Below are 21,061 nucleotides of genomic sequence, written 5' to 3' on the forward strand. Positions count from 1 at the left end.
TTTCTCAGAATCTCTAAATCATCCTGATTTCTCCCCTTCCCTCACACTAATTGGTTAGCGAGTCCTATCAGTTCTCTCTGCTGAATAGCTGACTGTCACATCCTGTCCATCTTCTCCTAGCCCACCACTCTAATGAAGAACTTTATTACCTCTCACCCGGACTAGTGCAGTTTCCCAGCTGATCTTCCAGCCTCTAGTCTCTTGCTGTTCCAGGCCATTGTAGGAACTATCATATTCATTCTAAAAAATCGAAAACTAGCCCTCTGCGTAAAATTTAGGATGACTTTCCGGGGTAAAGTCTAAAATACAGCATTATTTTGATAATAACACACCCCAGGATTACCTTTCCATCCGTATTTCTTATCCCTCTTCCTCTACTTCAGCATCCAGCACTCTCCATGCTCTTCTCAGCCCTGTCTTTGCACATGCCACCTGCCCTTGGAATGCCTTTGTCTGCCTAACAAGACTCAAAAGTCTGATACTGTGTGAAACCTCTTCTGCCTCCCCCAGGCAAAGTTAGGAATTCTGTGCATTGTAATTCCATAGCACTTCATGCCTAATCACATCACATTATGGTTTTTCTTGATATTTTCTCACTCTTCATTAATGAACATGAACTAACTTTTCAGAATATAATACATTTCAGCTTTTGACAGATTTTTTAAGTGCAGAAATTTGCCTTCTGTCAGATTTCATGGTTAACCAGAAGGCAAGTTAATGTAATCTAACCTATCAGTGGTAATTATAACTTCAACTAATAATGAATGCATTTCAGTAATATTGTAAGGTGATAATTATTCAAGAAACTGGCCTCCCAAGGTTGACTTTAGGTAATATCAGTAATATTATATATCACACACATTAGCAAAATCATACAAACAATTGGGGGCCAGAAATTTCAACTTTTACTTCCTGTCTAATCCAGTTTAGCTTCTAGATTCTATGGCTTTATTATAGGGTAGTCATCCTAGTTCTTAACAAAATATTTGGCATTATAGATATTACTATTGACGTTTATAGTTTTGGAGCTCTTTCATGCTTTTATTTGGTTTCCATGGCACTCTGAAGGTCAATATTATAATCCTATTTTAAGAAAGTAAGTGATTCTAGACTCAGAGAATTTGAGTAACGTGCTGGAATTCGCATAAAGGATAAGACCAATATTCGAATACTCTTTCTGAAACCATATTCTTATGGCACTCCTCTTTTTAGTGATACCAGAAGACAGAGAGAACAAAATTTTGAAACCCAAGATTATGGGTCAAGAAAGGCAAATGGTGGGGGGGAGCGATCAAGATGGTGGAGTAGTAGGATGTGAAGCTCATCTCCTCCCACGAATACATCAAAAATACCTCTGCATGTGGAATGATTCTCACTGAATATCTACTGCATGCTAGCAGAAGACCTCAGACCTCTGAAAGGGCAAGAAAATCTCCACATAACCGGGTAGGACAAAAGAAAAAAAGGAAGAAAAAAAGAAAGTGAGAAAGGAATTGGGGATGGGACCTGCTCCCCTGGGAGGGAGCTATGAAAGAGGAAAGGTTCCTGCACCCAGGGAAGTCCCCTGATGGGGAGATCAGCTGGGACAGAGGGTGCACTTCGGAGCCTCAGAGGAGAATGCGGCAACCAGTTTGCAGCAGCTAGAATGGAGAGAGACCTGCACAGATGGTCAGTGCCACCACTCTGCACTCCCCAGCCTGAAACACGCATCTGCCAGTGCTGGTGGGGGCTGGGTGCAGAACCTCAGGCTTCGGAGATCAGACCAGGGGAGAGGACTGGGGTGGGCTGCATGGAAACACCCTGAAGAGGCTGGAGTCTGGTGCAGCTGCACCCGCGGGTGTACGCAAAGGAAGCCTGGGCTGCCTTAGAGGCCAGGCGCCATTGTGTGGGTGGTGCGCAAGGGGAGGGGTGGGGCCCGCCATTACAGCTTTTTTTCCTGCGTGAGCTCTCAGGTGGCAAGACACAGCCTGCATGAGCTCCAAAAGCAATTGTGAGCCACCACTGTCCCCTAGGCTTCAGGACTAACTGTGAGACACCACCGCCCCTGTACTTTAGGAGTGGTCTCAAGCCACCACCTCCACCCTGCTGGACTCCAGGAGCAGTCGTGAACCACCTCTGCTCCCATTGTGTGCTCCAGGGGTGCGCGTGAGCTGCCACCACTGCTGAAAACCCCACAACCAGGCACCACCTGCTGCATCTGTGTACCCCCTTCAAGGGGATAACGACAAGCACATACTGAGGAAAGCGGCGACAGGCATCCATACTAAAAACAGCCCTTGCACCAAAAATATTAAACCCACATGAGCTACATAGGGATGCTCCCACATATAAATAGCCCTCCAAGACCACTATAGATAACTGTTTCTCCTAAACTCACAGAATAAGAGAAATATAAATAAAATGAAGAAGCAGAGGAACCACTCCCAGTTAAAAGACCAAGAGAATTCCCCTGAAAGAACAAACAATGAAACAGACCTCCTCAGTCTAATAGACACCAATTTCAAAAAGGAGATAATGAAAATACTGAAGGAATTAAGAAAGGCTGTTGAAAGAAATGCAGAGTACTGTAAAAAGGAACTAGAAACTATAAAGAGGAACCAAGAAAAATTAGAAAACTCATTTGTCAAGACAAAAACTGAACTAAAGGCAATGAATAGCAGAAGAAATAAGGCAGAAGAATGAATAAGTGACCTGGAAGATAGAATAATGGAAATCACCCAATCAGGACAGAAGACAGAAAGCCAAATGAAAAAAAATGAAAACAATATAAGAGACCTATGGGATAATATCAACCATGCAAATTTATGCATAATAGGGATTCCAGGAGGGGAAGAAAGAGAATAGGGGATGGAAAATGCATTTGAAGAAATTATGGCAGAAAACTTCCCAAACCTAAAGAAGGAAACAGATACCCCAGTACAGGAAGCACAGAGGTAGAAAATCATCCACACACAAATATGACATCAAAACCAGCAGTCATGAGAAGGGGAGAGTACAAATACAGGATACTGAAAATGCATTTAAAATTAAAAGACCAGCAACTTAAAACAATCTTATTTATACATAGACTGCTATATCAAAACACAGTAGGGACTTCCCTGGCAGTCCCAGTGATTAAGACTTCGCTTTCCAATGCAGGGGGTGCAGGTTCGATCCCTGGTCAGGGAGCTAAGATCCCAGATGCCTTGGGGCCAAAAGACCAAAATATAAAGCAGAAGCAATGTTGTAACAAAATTCAATAGACTTTAAGATTGGTCCACATCAAAAAATCTTTAAAGAAAAAAAAAAAAAACACTTCACGGTAACCACGTACTGAAAATCTACAATAGATACAGAGAAAAGGAAAAGGAATCCAAACACAGCACTAAAGTTAGTCATCAAGTCACAAGAGAAGAGAACAGAAGAGGAAGGGAAGAAAAAAGACCTACAAAAACAAATCCAAAGCAGTTAACAAAATGGTAACAGGACATACATATCAATAATTACCTTAGATGTAAACGGTTTAAATAGTCTAACCAAAAGACATAGACTGACTGAATGTGTACAAAAACAAGACCTGTATATATGCTGTCTACAAGAGACCCACTTCAGATCTAGAGACACATACAGACTGAAGGTGAGGGGATGGAAGAAGGTATTCCATGCAAATGGAAATTTAAAGAAAGCTGGAGTAGCAATACTCATATCAGACAAAGTAGACTTTAAAATAAAGACTGTTACAAGAGACAGAGAAGGACATTACATAATGATTAAGGGATCAATCCAAGAAAAAGATGCAACAATTTTAAGTATATATGCACCCAACATAGAAGCACCGCAATATATAAGGTAAATAGTAACAGCCATAAAAGGAGAAATCGACAGTAACACAATAATAGGGGGGGACTTTAACACCCAACTTTCATCAATGGACAGATCATCCAGACATAAAAATCAATAAGGAAACACAGGCCTTAAATGATACATTAGACCAGGTGAACTTAAATAATATTTCTAGAGCATTACATCCAAAAGCAGCAGAATACACATTCTTCTCAAGTGCACATGGAACATTCTCCAGGACGGATCACATGCTGGGCCTCAAAGCAAGCCACGGTTAATTTAAGAAAATGGAAATCATATCAAGCATCTTTTCAACCACAATGCTATGAGATTAGAAATCAACTACAAGAAAAAACTGTAAAAAAACAAAAACACATGGAGCTTGAACAATATGCTACTAAAGAAGCAGTGGATCACTGAAGAAATCAAAGAGGAAATCAAGAAATACCTAGAGACAAATGTCGACAAAAGCACAATGATCCAAAACCTATGGGACACAGAAAAAGCAGTTCTAAGAGGGAAGTTATAGCAATGCAAGCTTACCTCAGGAAACAAAAAAAAAAAAACTCAAATAAACAACCTAACCTTACACCTAAAGCAACTAGAGAAAGAAGAGCAAACAAAACCTAAAGTTAGTAGAAGGAAAGAAATCATAAAGATCAGAGCAGAAATAAATGAAATAGAGTTGAAGAAAACAATAGAAAAGATCAGTGAAACTAAAAGATGGTTCTCTGAAAAGATAAACAAAATTGCTAAACCTTTAGCCAGACTCATTAAGAAAAAAAGGGAGAGGGCACAAATCAATAAAATTAGAAATGAAAAAGGAGAAGTTACAATGGACACCACAGAAGTACAAAGGATCGTAAGAGACACTACAAGCAACTATATGCCAACAAAATGGACAACCTGGAAGAAATGACAAACTCTTAGAAAGATACAATCTCCCAATACTGAATAGGAAGAAATTGCAAATATGAATAGACCAATCACAAATACTGAAATTGAAATTGTGATCAAAAAACTTCCAACAAATAAAAGTGCAGGACCAGTTGGCTTCACAGGTGAATTCTATCAAACATTTAGAGAAGACTTAACACCTGTCCCTCTGAAAGTATTCCAAAATACTGCAGAGGAAGGAACGCTCCCAAACTCGTTTTATGAGGCCACCATCATCCTGATACCAAAACCAGACAAAGATACCAGAAAAAAAAGAAAACTGCAGGCCAGTATTACTGATGAACACAGATGCAAAAACACTCAACAAAATACTAGCAAACCAAATCCAACAATACATTAAAAGGATCATACACCATGATCAAGTGGGATTTATCTCAGGGATGCAAGGATTTTTCAATGTCCGCAAATCAGTCAGTGTGATACACCACATCAACAAACAGAAGAATAAAAACCATATCATCGTCTCAGTAAATGCAGAAAAAGGTTTTGACAAAATTCAACACCGATTTATGATAAAAACTCTCCAGAAAGTGGGAATAGAGGGAACATACCTCAACATAATATAGGCCATATATGGCAGGCCTACAGCTAACATCATACTCAACGGTGAAAAGCTGAAAGCATTTCCTCTAAGATCAGGAACAAGATAAGGATGTCCTCTCTTGCCACGTATATTCAACATAGTTTTGGAAGTCCTAGCCATGGCAATCAGAGAAGAAAAAGAAATAAAAGGAATCCAAATTGGAAAAGAAGTAAAACTGTCATTGTTTCCAGATGACATGATACTATACATAGAAAATTCTAAAGATGCCACCAGAAAACTACTGGAATCCATCAATGAATTCAGTAAAGTTGCAGGATACAAAATTAATACACAGAAACCTCTTGCATTCCTATACACTCACAATGAAAGATCAGAAAGAGAAATTGAAGAAACAATCCCATTTACCATCACATCAAAAAGAATAAAATACTCAGGAATAAACCTACCTAAGAAGACAAAACACCTGTAATTCTGAAAACTATAAGACACCGAAGAAAGAAATCAATGATGACACAAACAGATGGAAAGATATAACACGTTCTTGGATTGAAAGAATCAATATTGTCACAATGACTGTACTCCCCAAGGCAATCAACAGATTCACTGCAATCCCTAGCAGATTACCAATGGCATTTTTCGCAGACCTAGAACAAAAAATTTTAAATTTGTAGGAGACACAAAAGACCCCAAATAGCCAAAGCAATCTTCAGAAAGAAAAATGGAGCTGGAGGAATCAGGCTCCCTGACTTCAGACTATTCTACAAAGCTACAGTCATCAAGACAGTTTGGTACTGGCACAAAAACAGAAATGTAGATCAATGGATCAGGATAGAAAGCCCAGAAACAAAACCATGCACCTATGGTCAATTAATCTTATGACAAAGGAGGCAAGACTATACAATGGTGAAAAGACATCTCTTTAGTAAATTGTGCTGGGAAAACTGGACAGTTACATGTAAAAGAATGAAATTAGAACATTCTTTAACGCCCTTTTCTTTTTTTAACATCTTTATTGGAGTATAATTGCTTTACAGTGGTGTGTTAGTTTCTGCTTTATAACAAAGTGAATCAGTTATACATATGCATATGTCCCCATATCTCTTCCCTCTTGTGTCTCCCTCCCTCCCACCCTCCCTATCCCACCCCTCTAGGTCATCACAAAGCACCGAGCTGATCTCCCAGTGCTATGTGGCTGCTTCCCACTAGCTAGCTATTTTATGTTTGGTAGTGTATATATGTCCATGCCACTCTCTCACTTTGTCCCAGCTTACCCTTCCCCCTCCCCATATCCTCAAGTCCATTCTCTAGTAGGTCTGTGTTTTTACTCCCATCTTGCCCCTAGTTTCTTCATGACCTTTTTTTTTTTTTTTTTTTAGATTCCATATATATGTATTAGCATACAGTATTTGTTTTTCTCTTTCTGACTTACTTCACTCTGTATGACAGACTCTAGGTCCATCCACCTCACTACAAATAACTCCATTTCGTTTCTTTTTATGGCTGAGTAATATTCCATTGTATATATGTGCCACATCTTCTTTATCCATTCATCTGTTGGTGGACACTTAGGTTGCTTCCTTGTCCTGGCTGTTGTAAATAGAGCTGCAATGAACATTTTGGTACATGTAACACCCTTTTGAAAAATAAACTTAAAATGTATTAAAGACCTAAATGTAAGGCCTGATGCTATAAAACTCTTAGAGGAAAACATAAGCAGAACACTCTTTGACATAAATCGGAGCAATATCTTTTTCATCCACCTCCTAGAGTAATGAAAATAAAAATGAAAATAAGTAAATGGGACCTAATTAAACTCAAAAGCTGTTGCACAGCAAAGAAAACCATAAACAAAACAAAAAGACAACCCACAGAATGAGAGAAAATATTTGCAAATGATGTGACTAACAAGGGATTAATCTCCAAAATCTACAAACACCTCATGCAGCTCAATAGCAAAAAAACAAACAACCCAATCAAAAATTGGGCAGAAGACCTAAATAGACATTTCTCCAAAGAAGACATTTAGATGGCCATGAGACACATGAAAAGATGCCCAACACCACTAATTATTAGAGAAATGCAAATCAAAAGTACAATGAGGTATCACTTTACACCAGTCAGAAGGGCCATCATCAAAAAGTCTACAAACAATAAATGCTGGAGAGGGTGTGGAGAAAAGGGAACCCTCCTGCACTGTTGGTGACAATGTAAATTGATATAGCCACTATGGAGAATAGTATGGAGGTTCCTTAAAAAACTAAAAATAGAGCTACCATATATATGATCTGGCAATCCCACTCCTGGGCATATATCCAGAGAAAACCATAATTCAAAAAGATAACATGCTTCCCAATGTTCATTGCAGCGCTGTTTACAATAGTCAAGACATGGAAGCAACCTAAACGTCCATCAATAGATGATTGGATAAAGAAGATGTAGTACATATATCCAATGGAATATTACTCAGCCAATAAAAAGAACAAAGTAATGCCATTTGCAGCAACATGGATGGACCTGGAGATTATCATATCAAGTGAAGTAAGTCAGACGGGCAAATATCATATGATGTCACTCTATGCGAAATCCAAAAAAAATGATACAAATGAACTTATTTACAAAACAGGAACAGACTCACAGACTTAGAAGACAAACTTATGGTTACCAAAGGGGAAACGTTGGGGGGAGGGATAAATTGGGAGTTTGGGACTGATACATACACACTACTATATTTCAAATAGAGAAGGACCTACTTACTGTATAGCACAGGGAACTCTGCTCAATATTCTCTAATAACCTAAATGGGAAAAGATACATGTGTATGTATAACTGAATCACTTTGCTGTACACTTGACTGTACTCCAATATAAAATAAAAATTAAAAAAAATAATGTAAGAACAGCTTTATTGATATGTAAAAAAAAAAAAATTTCTCAGACAAGCAAAAACTAAAAATACAGCAATACTAAACGTATCCTTAAGGAAATATTGAAAAGTCTTCTCTAAAAAGAAAAGAAGTAGGACTATATAGGAAAGAGAAAATCACAATTGGAAAGCAAATCACCTGAATAAGCCAGTACACAGATTAAAAAAAAAAAGAAGATTTCTGTGAAAGTGATGATAACCACAATGAACAGCAAAAGGAAGAACATGAAGATGCAAAAAGATGGGTGAGGAGAGTAAGAAAAAGTGGATTTTTTTTTTTCATTTCCTAGAATGTGTTTGAGCGTATATGACTACCAGTCTAAGGCAAGTAGATATAGGATGGGGTTAATATACTTGAAAAACAAGGTAACCACAAGTCAAAAACATGCACTAGATTCACAGAAACCAAAAAGAAGAGAACATAAGTATCATACAAAAGAAAATAATCAAACCACAAAAGGAAAAACAAAAAGAAAAAAAAAGGGACCAAGCAGAAATATAAAATCAATGGGAAAACAAGGTTAAAATGCAATAAATACATTTCTATCAGTAATTACCTTAAATGTCAATGGAGTAAATGCTCCAATCAAAAGACACAGAGCGGCAGATTGGATAAAGAAAACAAGAGCCTACAATATGCTGCCTGCAAGAGGCCCACTTTAGGGCAAAGGACACACGTAGATTGAAAGTGAATAGATGGAAAAAGATATTTCATGCAAATGGAAATAAAAAGAAATCAGGAGTTTCATTGATCATATCAGACAAAATAGACATTAGAACAAAGACCATAAAGATAGATAAAGAAGGACACTATAATGATAAAAGGCTCAATACAAGAAGAGGATTTTATACTCATCAACATATATGTACTTAATATAGGAGCACCCAAATACATAAAACAAATACTAAAGGGGGAAATTGACAAGAATACAATAATAGTAGGAGACATTTACACCCCACTCACATCAATGGACAGGTCTTCTGGACAGAAAATCACTAAGGCTACAGAGATCCTAAATGATATAGTCGAACAGTTAGACTTAATTGATATGTTCAGGACATTACATCCAAAAAAACAGAATACACATTCTTTTCAAGTGCACATGGAACATTCTCTAGGATTGACCACATACTAGGGCACAAGACAGGCCTCAACAAATTTAAGAGTATAGAAATTATCTCAAGCATCTTTTCTGACAACAATGGCATAAAACTAGAAATCAACCACAGAAAAAGAAATGAGAAAAAAACGATTTCATGGAGACTAAACAACATTGCTGCTAAAAAACCAGTGGGTAAACAAATCAAAGAGGAAATTGAAAAATATCGGGGTACAGCAAAAGCATTTCTTAGAGGGAAGGTTATAGCAATATAGGCCTTCCTCAAAAAATAAGAAAAATCTTAAACAGCCTAATCTACCACTTAAAAGAATTAGGAAAAGAAGAACAAACAAAACCTGAAGTCAGCAGAAGGAAGGAAATAATAGAGATCATAAAGGAAATAAGATAGAGATTAAAGAAATAGAAAATATCAGTAAAACTAAGAGCTGGTTCTTTGAAAGAGTAAAGCTTCTGCACAGGAAAGGAAACCATAAACAGAATAAGAGGACAGCCCACAGAAAGGGGGAAAATATTTGCAAACTATACAACTAACAAGGGCTTAATTTCCAAAATATACAAACAGCTCATACAACTCAACAATAAAAAAAAACCCAATTGAAAAATGGATAGAAGACCTAAATAGACATTTCTCCAAAGAATAAATACAAATGGCCAATAGGCACATGAAAAGATGTTCAACATCGCTAATTATTAGAGAAATGCAAATCAAAACTACAATGAAGTACCACCTCACACTGGTCAGAATGTCCATCATTAAAAAAATCTATAAATAACAAATGCTGAAGATGATGTGGAGAAAAGGGAACCCTCCTCCACTGTTGGTGGGAATGTAAGTTGGTACAGACACTACGGAAAACAGTGTGGAGCTTCCTGGGAAAACTAAAAATAGAATTACATTTATGATCCAGCAATCCCACTCCTGGGCATATATCCAGACAAAACTGTAATCCAAAAAGAAACATGCACCCCTGTGTTCATAGCAGCACTGTTCACAGTAGCCAAGACATGGAACAATTTAAATGTCCATTGATAGAGGAATGGATAAAGAAGATATGGTACATACATACAATGGAATACTACTCAGCCATAAAAAAGAATGAAATAATGCCATTTACAGCAAGAGGGATGCAACTAGAGATTATCATACTAAGCGAAGTAAGTCAGAAAGAGAAAGACAAATACCATATAATATCACTTATGTGTGGAATCTAAAATACGACTCAAACAAACCTATCTACAAAACAGACTCAAGGACATGGAGAACAGATTTGTGGTTGCCATGGCAGAGGGGGCTGGAGGAGGGATGGAGTGGGAGGTTGGGGTCAGCAGAGGTGAGCTATTATATGTGGAATGAATAAACAGCAATGTCCTACTGTATAGCAGAAAGAACTATATTTAGTATCCTGTGATTAACCACAATGGAAAAGAATATTTTTAAAAGTATATATATGTGTAACTGAATCACTTCTCTGTACAGCAGAAATTCACACAACATTGTAAATCAACTATACGTCAATAAAAATTTTTTAAAAGGCAAGTGATGATATTGTCAACCTGGATTATTTTGACATCATGTTAAAAGAGTAGATACAAAGCCTACAGAGGTTCCTTTTTTAATGATATTTTGCTAAAACATACGTAAAATTTGCCATGTTAGCCATTCTTAAGTGTATCGTTCAGTGGCATTAAGTACATTCACATTTTTGTGTAACCATCACCGTGATCCATCTCAAGAACTTTTTCATCATTCCAAACTGAAATTCTGTACACTAACTCACCATTCCCTGTAGGCCCTGGCAACCACCAGCTACTTTCTGCCTCTATGAATTTGATTCCTCTAGATACCTTATACAAGTGGAATCATACAGTATTGTCCTTTTTTGTCTGGCTTATTTCACTTAATATAATGTCTTCAAGGGTTATCCATGTTGTAGCATGTCAGAATTTCCTTTTCAAGTTGAATAATATGCCATTGTATGTATATATCATGTTTTGTTTATCCATGCATCCACTGGTGGACATGTGGGTTGTTTCCACCTTTGGCTACTGTGAATAATGCTGCTGTGAACACTGGTATACAAATATTTGATTAGGTGCCTGCTTTCAGTTCTTGGGGGTATATACCCAGAAGTGGAAGTGCTGGATTATACAGTATCTTCTCTTTTCTTGGAAAATAGAATCAGGATAAATTTCTTTTAAAAGTTTTTGTTTCTATGTGTGTTTTAATTCTAGGAATTCACCCTATCAAAGTGAATCGAATAGCTTATATAAATAAGGATTTTTATAAATTCCCTACTATGAGTCCTGTGCTAATTGAAACTTGTGAGCCCAAATATTAATACATAAAAAACACAGCTATAGAGAAATAAAATGTGAGCCATCAATATAATAGAATATTGTGCAGTCACTAAAGTGTCTTTGAAGTCCATTTAATGACAACTGGGAAATGTTTACTATATAATGTTGAATCAAAATCAGAACCCCAAGTGTGACTCCAACTTTGTATATATGTAAGCAACATATTTCACTGTTTACATTTAAATATTTATAGATTGGTTTTTACTCATAAATATATGACAGGAAAAGTACCAAAATGTGGTAATCTCTAGTTGGTGGGAATATGAGTGATTTTTTTTCTCCTTTATACTTTTCTGTACTTTTCCAAATTTTCTAAAGTGTCCATACATTATTTTCACTGTCTTAAAATGTATTAACATGATTCTCAAAATTTAGTATCTTAGTGATGAGAAAGAACTGAATAGAATTAGAAGAAGCCATTCTAGAAACCTGCCAGGAAATTATACCTTGGACTAAATAACTAGTTCTTTTTCCTTAGAAGAAGATAAAATAAGATTAAAATACTGGGACTAATATGTTAAGGTTATAATATAGTAAGCTGCTATCGAGTGTGTTAGGTACATGTACACCTTAAGGCAAGTCTGGAGTAAAATTCCTAATTGCCCACCCTAAACATTATCATCAAGGTGTACTGTTCTCACCTGCTTCCTAGCTGCAGTAAGTAGGAAAGCAGGTCTCAGAGGTAGACTACTCCTGTGCAATCAAATTGATCCTACTGAATTTTACATTTAAGAGTTTAGATTATACAGAGGCTGTTTCTAGAAGGTTTTGGTCCCAGGAATGACGATTGAAAAGTAAGGCACAACAAATGTACATTTTTATAGATTTGCCTATATTGAACATTCTCTAACTGTGACCAGACCAACCCATCCCTTATCATTTGATAAATCATCCGTTGTCTGTACAGTCTCTTTAGGGACTTATAACCCCTAAGGCACTAAATTTAAATTTATATTTAAATTGCACTTCATTTGAAGCAAAGTATACTTTAATGAAGTAGGATTTTAACCATCAAAACAAAAGCTATAAAATGTCCATAACTGAAATGTTCTTTGTTTCTAGATAATTATATGACATTATCTCGTTTAATTGATCTCCTAAGAAGATGTGGAAAACTTGAGGATGTTCCGAGATTTTTCTTAATGGCTGAGAAACGTAACTCCAGAGCAAAGCTGGAGCCAGGATTTCAGTACTGTAAAGGATTATATCTTTGGTAAATTTATTGGCAAATAAATTCTATGTAATAGGTTGTTTTCCTCATTGTGACTAAAGTACAATATACTTTGAATTTTAAAAATTCTGTATTTTAAAATATAATAGTTTTATTTACCAAATAAATTAAAAATAAATTATAAACGACTTAAAGTTTGTAGTTAGTGACTGCAATAAGTAATTTTTTTTAAACATCTAACAAGGTATACAGGAGAACCAAATGATGCCCTTCGACATTTTAATAAGGCTCGGAAAGACAGTGACTGGGGCCAAAATGCCCTTTATAATATGATAGAAATCTGTTTGAATCCAGACAATGAAACTGTTGGAGGTGAAGTATTTGAAAATCTGGATGGAGACCTGGGGTGAGTAGTATTTGACAAGTTAACGCTTTTTTCCAGAAACACTTGTTAGGGATAATAAGCAAGGATATCTTATAAAAGAGAACTAAATTCCAGGATAGCACTAATGGCAGTTTAGTGAATAAATCATAGCTGGAATAACTGTTCTCTGAAACAAGCATGACATACTTTTAGAAAGTTTTCTAAATCAGAACAGACCTGCTATTGAAGACACTCCCCTAATTGCTCTGTGGAAAATAGAATGAATCATAGTGTGTGATTACCTCGGCAAAAATTGTCCGCATAATAATAATAATAATAGTAACTGCTTAACAGATGGCTCTCTGCCAGATCTTGGCTGTATACTTTATATGCATTGCCTTATTTATTCCCTTTAACAATGTGTGAAAAAGCTCCAAGTTAACCTAACGTGATGGAGTTAGAAAATGGTGGAGGCAAGATTTAGACTGAGTCCACCCTGGCCTCAGAGCTCCAGCTGTTGGCCACTGTGGTGCACTGCAGGTAAGTGGTTATACTTCTGTCAGCCTGCACTTGTTTCTTGCCCTCTCCTCAGGGTCAGGGAAGGCAGGGTGGGGAGTGTATAAGGGTGTAAGGGGAGTAGGAGAGGTCATTTCTGCCCCCAGGAGCATGCATGCAATTTACCTGGTCGGCAAGACAGTGTCTGAAGCCGTTCAGTCTGCAACAAAACAGAAGTGAGTTAAATTGATATTAAGTGTTGCAGGAATTCATAGAAATCATAGTGCAGAGCAGTCAGGGGGAGCTGCATAGAGGAGTGGAGGAAATGAGAACCCGACTGCTGAGAGGTTTCAGTGGCAGTCCTGAAGGCTTGGATTACAGAGACCATTGAAAGATTTAGAGCGGGGGAGAGGCTTTTTTATTTTTTGTTTGTTTTAGAAAGGTTAAGGTAACATTCTGTTTTGCAACTATAGGCTGTCCCCGTGGAAATCTTCAGCAATAGGTTGAAAATACAAATTTGGAATATAGAACTCAGAAGGGAGGTCACAGCTTGAGATACAGATTTGGGGGATAGGTGCTCAGAGTGGGTAGTTGGAACCCCATGAATGGCCTCTTTTCGAGTAGAATGTAGTGACGGAAGTCTGAGAACTAAATTTGGGGTGTGCTAACATTTAAGGAGATTGGAAGAAGGGAGGTAAGGAAAAGGCAATGACTGGTGGGAAGAGAAGGAAAACTAATCTTACAGAAGAAACAAAAGGAGGGGAGCTTGAAAGAAGATTACCAACAGTGTAAAATGTTTTAGAGAAGGTAAAAGCCTGAGAAGAAGATCAATAGCTTTAGTGATTAGGCTTTTAGAATTTAATTTCCTTTCATTAATTGATTTATTTATGTATTATATCTGGGTGTGGGTATGTGTATAAGAAAATTGCTATTAGACATTCAAATTGTTATTGCACTTAAAATTTATAACCTTTTGACAAATAAAGAATTTCTTTTCTGAGAGCCTAATAGGCAACTGGGTAAGGAGCATTAAGTATACTTTATATATCTGGCAAACTTAGATTCAAGTCTATTAGCTATGTGACCTTTGGCAAATTACTTTATCTGTTGGAGCCTTGGTTTTCTCATATATAAAATGGATTCAACATACATTGAATGAAATAACACAGTGCTTGGCACATAACAAGTGCTTTAACAAAGTTAGTTACTTTCTGCTCCCTCCTTTTTCTTTTAATTAATTATTTTTTAATTGAAGTATGTAGTTGATTTACAGTATTTTATAGTCTCCCTTCTTTCTTTCGTTTTCTGAGTAGGTATGCTATTTGATAATTGTATGATTCTGCTTACCCTGAATTCTAGTTTTATATTAGCTAAAATGAACACATTTACCACAGGCGGACAGTATCCAATTTTTGTTTTCAGTCTAAAGTGAATAAATGTTTAATGGTGTTTTATTGAAGCTATGTTAGTTTTGTTTTTAAAACTGTAACTGTGCTTTACTTTGTATTAGAGGAGAATGAGTGACATTCTTCAATAGGATTACTTTTAAACTGGTGAGAAAAATAGAAACCAATGTACCCTCATCTCAATGAATTTTACTTCATGAGTGATAAACATAGATTTATTTTTTATTGTATACAGTAATTCAACTGAGAAGCAAGAGTCTGTGCAGTTAGCAGTGAGAACAGCAGAAAAGCTCCTTAAGGAACTAAAACCTCAGACTGTTCAGGGTCACGTACAGCTTCGCATAATGGAAAACTGTTGCCTAATGGCTACCAAACAGAAATCTAATGTCGAGCAGGCATTGAATACCTTCACTGAAATAGCAACGTCGGAGGTTAGTAGATTTTCTTTTCCAACTTCATGTTAGCTTTCCTTGGTGGTGTTGAAATATGTACTTTAATTAATTATTTGTTTTCTGAAGATTGACTTCATTATTTACTATTATTAAAAATTAGATACATAGTTTGGTATGATTTTACATCATGTACCTTTGTTTTCAGAGGAGGCGTTTTTACATGTTGATGTGTTACGTTTATCTCTATTAGAACAGTGAGTTCTAGAGAAAGGAAATTCTGCAAGAGGGCATAAATTAATTCTCAAGGGAATGGCTTTATCCTCTGTGTGGTAAGTGTAGCCTAGGTTAACTTACTAAGTGAAAACAGACACCTGGCTGCCTTGATATCTCACCTTTTCACTTACGTGAACTTGAAATTTTTCCAGCTGTAGAGCTAAGTGAGATCCGTACTGACAACTTATAATTCAGTCATGCAGATAATGATGTTGTTCTTTAGTGACACTGAAATCACCCCCTGCGATAATAATAATAAATATTAAATATTAATTAATGATAAATTATTTTATTATTATTAGATCAAAGGCTTTCTCCTCTTTTCAGCCCATTCAGATCCACTGCCCTTCTCACCCTCTGGGCCTTTTATTTTTCCTTCACTCACACAGTGCTGTATTTCTCCAATTACTTGTTATTAAGGAAGGAATTCTAGGTACCCACCCCATCAACAGTTGGTAGTAGCTAGTTCTAAGCATGCACTTGGGAGTTCATGTTCTTCTACTCACTGGTGTTGTAAGCCGTGGGAGACTCATCATGTGGGGCCTCTCACAGGATGTACAGAATTTTGCTGTGTTTTCTTGTGGTTCAGAGGTCACAGCAGCAGCAGTAAATGACCAAAACCTCCTACAGTGACCCCTCCCCCCTGCCTCCCAGGACCCTGGAGGGCTTTGGAAAACCTGCAACTCCTGTTGGTGTTTGGGTGCAAGTATCCATGGTGGCACTTGACCGCCACTGTAAGCCGCCCTGGGGACGAAACAGCAAGGCAGCAGCCGCCCAGCTCCATCCTCAAGCGGAGCCCTTCTGCTGACATTGAAGTAGTGCTCAGGGTGCTCCGTTGAATTGACTGTGCAGCAGCAGATGGATGACAGCAGCTGACAGCACCAGAAATAGGGCTGTCCTGTAAGTCTAGGAAAATCTGTAAAACATGATAAAGCACCGTTGCAAGTAAGGTGTCAGAGCTCCCTAATGTTGTAAAGTAACATTCTATCATGTAAGGAGAGTTTAAACTGTGAGGTTTGAGAGAGAACACTAAAGGCAGTAAGTGACATCACAGCTGTTTCCTAGAGACACTGTGCCAGTTCTTTGTTTTGCTGAGACTACATTATTTTTTTTATCATTCTTACATATGTGATTAGTAATATACGGTCCTCAAATCTGTTTACTGGCCATACTGTCCAAAGACTGATGTATGAATTGAAGTTTAGTAAGTGAATTTTTATCTTGCAGTTTTCCCTTTTAACTCATAGGCTGCATATATTAAATATAATGAATATTCATTAAGTGACCAGTGGGTGCTGAGCATAGTCGGAATCACAAAGATAAACCACATATAGACCCTTTTCTTCAAGTTTCTCGTAGTCTAGGGAAGATGAGACACGCATACTGAGTGTAATGCAAAGCAAAATCTGTTACATTCTGTCCTAAAGTTGCAAATAAAAGTGCTGTAGGACAAGGGCTCCCAACCCCCAGGCCGCGGACCGTCCCCGGCCTGTTAGGAGGCCTGTTAGGAACCGGACCAGCCAGCAGGAGGTGAGCAGCGGGCGAGCGAGCGAAGCTTCATCCGCCGCGTTCATGGCTCGCGTTACTGCCTGAACCATCTCCCCCCCCTCGCCCCCCGCCCGTGGAAAAATTGACTTCCACGAAACTGGTCCCTGGTGCCAAAAAGGTTGGGGACCACTGCTGTAGGAGATAGTATAAGGAGAGCTGAGACACCCTTTCCGTGGAAGAAGGTATGATTTAAGAAGAACCAGGATAAATTGCATTTTCACAGGCAGAGCTGGAGGAAGTGCATTCTAAGTTAAGGGAAAAATGTGAACAAAGGCAGGGAGGCATCGGAGCATAGGGTAGATTCATTCACAGCACTATGCGGCCTTCAGATTGATTGAAAAATGACAGGAAGACATGGGAGGAACCAGTGGAAGAAGCATTAAACCCAAGCTAAAATGTTTCCACTTCCTTTCTTCCCCTCACCTTGAACCATAAAGGTACACTGTTTATAATAGAGCTATATTGTCTTTTGTGATGTAAAGTTGTTGCAGTTCAGAGTGACAGAGAGAGAAAAGCTGGCTGAACATCTTAGGATGTCTGCACCAGAAAAGGCATCATGGGCCTAGTGCAGGGGTTAGAATGCAAGTCTGCAGTTTTAGAAACCATTCTTCAGTTCACTCAGGAGTGATTTCAAGCTGAGAGGAATTGTTTCATTCTAATCAAACTCAAGGTGTGTGATTTTTAAATCAGAGAGTTTATTTTTAAATGTATAGTGTGGGATATTTTTAGTATGTGAATAGGTCTGGACATTTTTCCAGGACCCTTCTCTTCTTGGGCTGTCCTAGGATCTGGCTGACAAATGCGTAGTAGGTCTGTACTTTCTTCCCTCTCTAGCCCTCCTGGGATGGGGGATACCGTTCAATAATTAATAATATCCCACACGTCTTCAAAATCTACTACCAAATTGGTTGTATTTGACATTCAAATAAAAAACTTTCTGCCATTCCTTAATCAGGAGAACAGATTACATATTGGGAGTTTATTGATAGACATAAAATTAGACCCAAGGAAGTTTTATATTCCTACAAACCGTGTTCATCAAACTCTAGTGAATTGCCCTTCTCTATTCCAGGGTTATTTCTGACTTCCAACCATGATCAGTGTTGGACATTGCACTTTTTACCACTCTGCTCTCCTTTTGTTCCTTATTAGTTACTGAAACTTGCTATCTTACAGTGTACCTTTATTATAGTCATGATATTATAATTTCTACATCACAGTTTCTCATCTTTTATTTATATTTTAAATGGAAGTCTTTCTCTTTATAAAAGCATCACGGTCCCTCTGCTGAAATTTGAGAAGCACTTTATCTTTATCAGACACATACACATAACTGCTTAGGTATGTTAGTTTTCTGGATAGATCGCTAATGGTCTCCATTTTATACCAATTCTTAATAGCTTGTTGGTTTTCGCCGAGTGACATTTTCTGACTCTGAACTCTGTCTAAAAGAATATCGTCTTTTATAGTTACTATCAAGGAGCTGCAGACTCCAAATCTAAAAGCATATTTTAAGGCATGAGTTTATTTCATATAGTTTCCAAATGATTAATTAATTGCATGCCTTATTTATAACATTTCATTGACCAAACTTTATTGGGAGAAGAGGCTCTTGAATCAAATGAAAAGGGAGGAGGAAAAGAGCAATAGAAGTCAGTATAAATAAGGAATATCATTTGCAGGTAAATCATTGTTATTCCTGTTTTATAGGTGAAAGAACTAAGGAGCCAGAATGCTGACTCTGAAACATAAATGTTCAATTAGGACTACAGTGAGATAGAATTTTATTTTTTCTGTTTCTGTACAAAACCAAAACAACCAGTCAGTCTCATTAAAGAACAAGTTTTCCTAATTGTCTGGAATTGTGTGGTTACGGCACCTGCATTCTTACTGAACTACCTGGACCAGATGGTTCCTCCTGGTAGCCTGAGGTTACTGGATATGTTACATAATGACCATATCACAGTATTTAAGTGAAGCCAGCAAGAGAATCCACAGGCCAGTCCTTATATTATGTAGCACTTGCTACTGTCCATGTGTTTTTCTTTTAAACATGGCACATTTATGTTTGTGTATCTGGGGGTCTCAACTCTTGTTTCCTTATAGAAGGATCATATTCCAGCACTTTTGGGAATGGCAACAGCTTATATGATCTTGAAACAAACTCCACGAGCCCGAAACCAGCTGAAACGGATTGCAAAAATGAACTGGAATCCTATTGATGCTGAGGACTTTGAGAGGAGTTGGCTGCTGCTTGCTGATATTTATATTCAATCAGCAAAGTACGACATGGCAGAAGAGCTGTTAAAAAGGTGCCTGCGTCATAATAGGGTAGGTGACTGAGGAGTGAAAAATAATTGGTAGCCTTTGTTGTATAAGCTTCCTATATAGGTTTTTATAGAGTGTTGGTCCATTTCTAGGGATTTCTGTGTGTTTTCAGAGAATTAAATGTTTGTTTTTACCACAATCAGGAAATAAACATTAGTAATAAAAAAGAAGCCATTTGCCCTTGAAAATAAAGAAAGAGAGATTGCAGTTTCAAGTTTCAGCTGTGGTTTGCCCTACTTTCAGAAAGTGTTTTGGAATGTCAGGCGTTTGCCTGTGATTATCCATCTCATCCCAGAACTAATGAAAGTTGCAGAAGAGCATTAATTGCGGACGTCTGTCCCTCCTGTTAAATACTCCTGATGAACTGACTGCAGCTGCATGTTGTTTTCACATTATTAGAATCCACTCTGCATAATATAATTTGTAGGGAAAAGTGTTTTAAGCATTTAATTTGATTTGTTTAATGAAAAGTCCGTATCATTAGGTATAAAACTGAAAATCTTCAAGTCCTTAGAATTTAAGGCTCTTTACTAACAGTGCATTTTGGTATTTAATTGCCCAGAAAAGGATGTCTTTTTATAACATGTTTTAAGTTAAGAATCTGTTACTATTTATTGAGAAATAATGGTGCTCAACTTAGAAACTTGAGGATATTTATCTTTATAGAGTCTTATCAGTTACTTCAAAATCTTAATCACAGCAAATCTATGTTTTATTCCCTTTGAGCCAGTTAGATTACAAAATGGATCATTTGTTTTTCAAAGAGGAGTCATGATCATCTAATACTATTAAGTTATTTTCTTGGGGACTTTAAAAACCTAAAATATCAAGCCATTTATCAATTTATGTAATTATACATGTAATTTAAGTTACATTGGCCTTAAAAAAAAGAATACTTATTAATAGGCTCTGAAAAATCTAAACTGCCAAATAACTAACCCTTACATGCCTAATCTAGGATTAAGCAAGATTTCATGGGAATTAAGGTTTCAATGCAGATAGAATTTCAATTTGCCAGAATGCAGACAGCAGTACATTGCATGGTTGAACATGACGGCTGCTTTAGAGGTGTTAGCCCTACTGCTTAGGCATGACAGTATTGGAAGCCTGAAATTCAGGAACCAGAGCTTAGAAACTTTGAATTATATAATTAAAAAATGGAGATCATCCAGATCTGGGGCAGGAAATGTGCAAGATGACACTAGACCATCTTGTCATACCAGATGGCAAGGAAGCTATCAGTGATAATTAAAGTCATGTCAGGGACTCAAGAGCCAACTTGAGGACACTCCCACTCGCCAAAGTTGAGACACTTCAGATATCAGTAATAACTGCATTGAGTTGGAACACACCAAATATG

At 37.3% G+C, this 21,061-nt stretch overlaps 1 protein-coding gene across 2 annotated transcripts in view; it reads left to right on the forward strand.

The window, feature by feature from the left end:
- Positions 1-21,061, forward strand: part of TTC21B (tetratricopeptide repeat domain 21B) — an 85,567-nt gene that overhangs the window by 56,416 nt on the left and 8,090 nt on the right. For both annotated transcript variants that reach the window (XM_068544960.1, XM_068544961.1), the window contains 4 exons: positions 12,787-12,937; positions 13,140-13,301; positions 15,396-15,591; positions 19,480-19,704. In XM_068544960.1, the coding sequence (XP_068401061.1) occupies positions 12,787-12,937; positions 13,140-13,301; positions 15,396-15,591; positions 19,480-19,704 (734 nt within the window). The remainder of the gene's footprint in view (positions 1-12,786; positions 12,938-13,139; positions 13,302-15,395; positions 15,592-19,479; positions 19,705-21,061) is intronic.

The sequence above is a fragment of the Eschrichtius robustus genome, chromosome 5 (assembly GCF_028021215.1).
Source record: "Eschrichtius robustus isolate mEscRob2 chromosome 5, mEscRob2.pri, whole genome shotgun sequence".
In the NCBI taxonomy this organism is placed as follows: Eukaryota; Metazoa; Chordata; class Mammalia; order Artiodactyla; family Eschrichtiidae; genus Eschrichtius; species Eschrichtius robustus.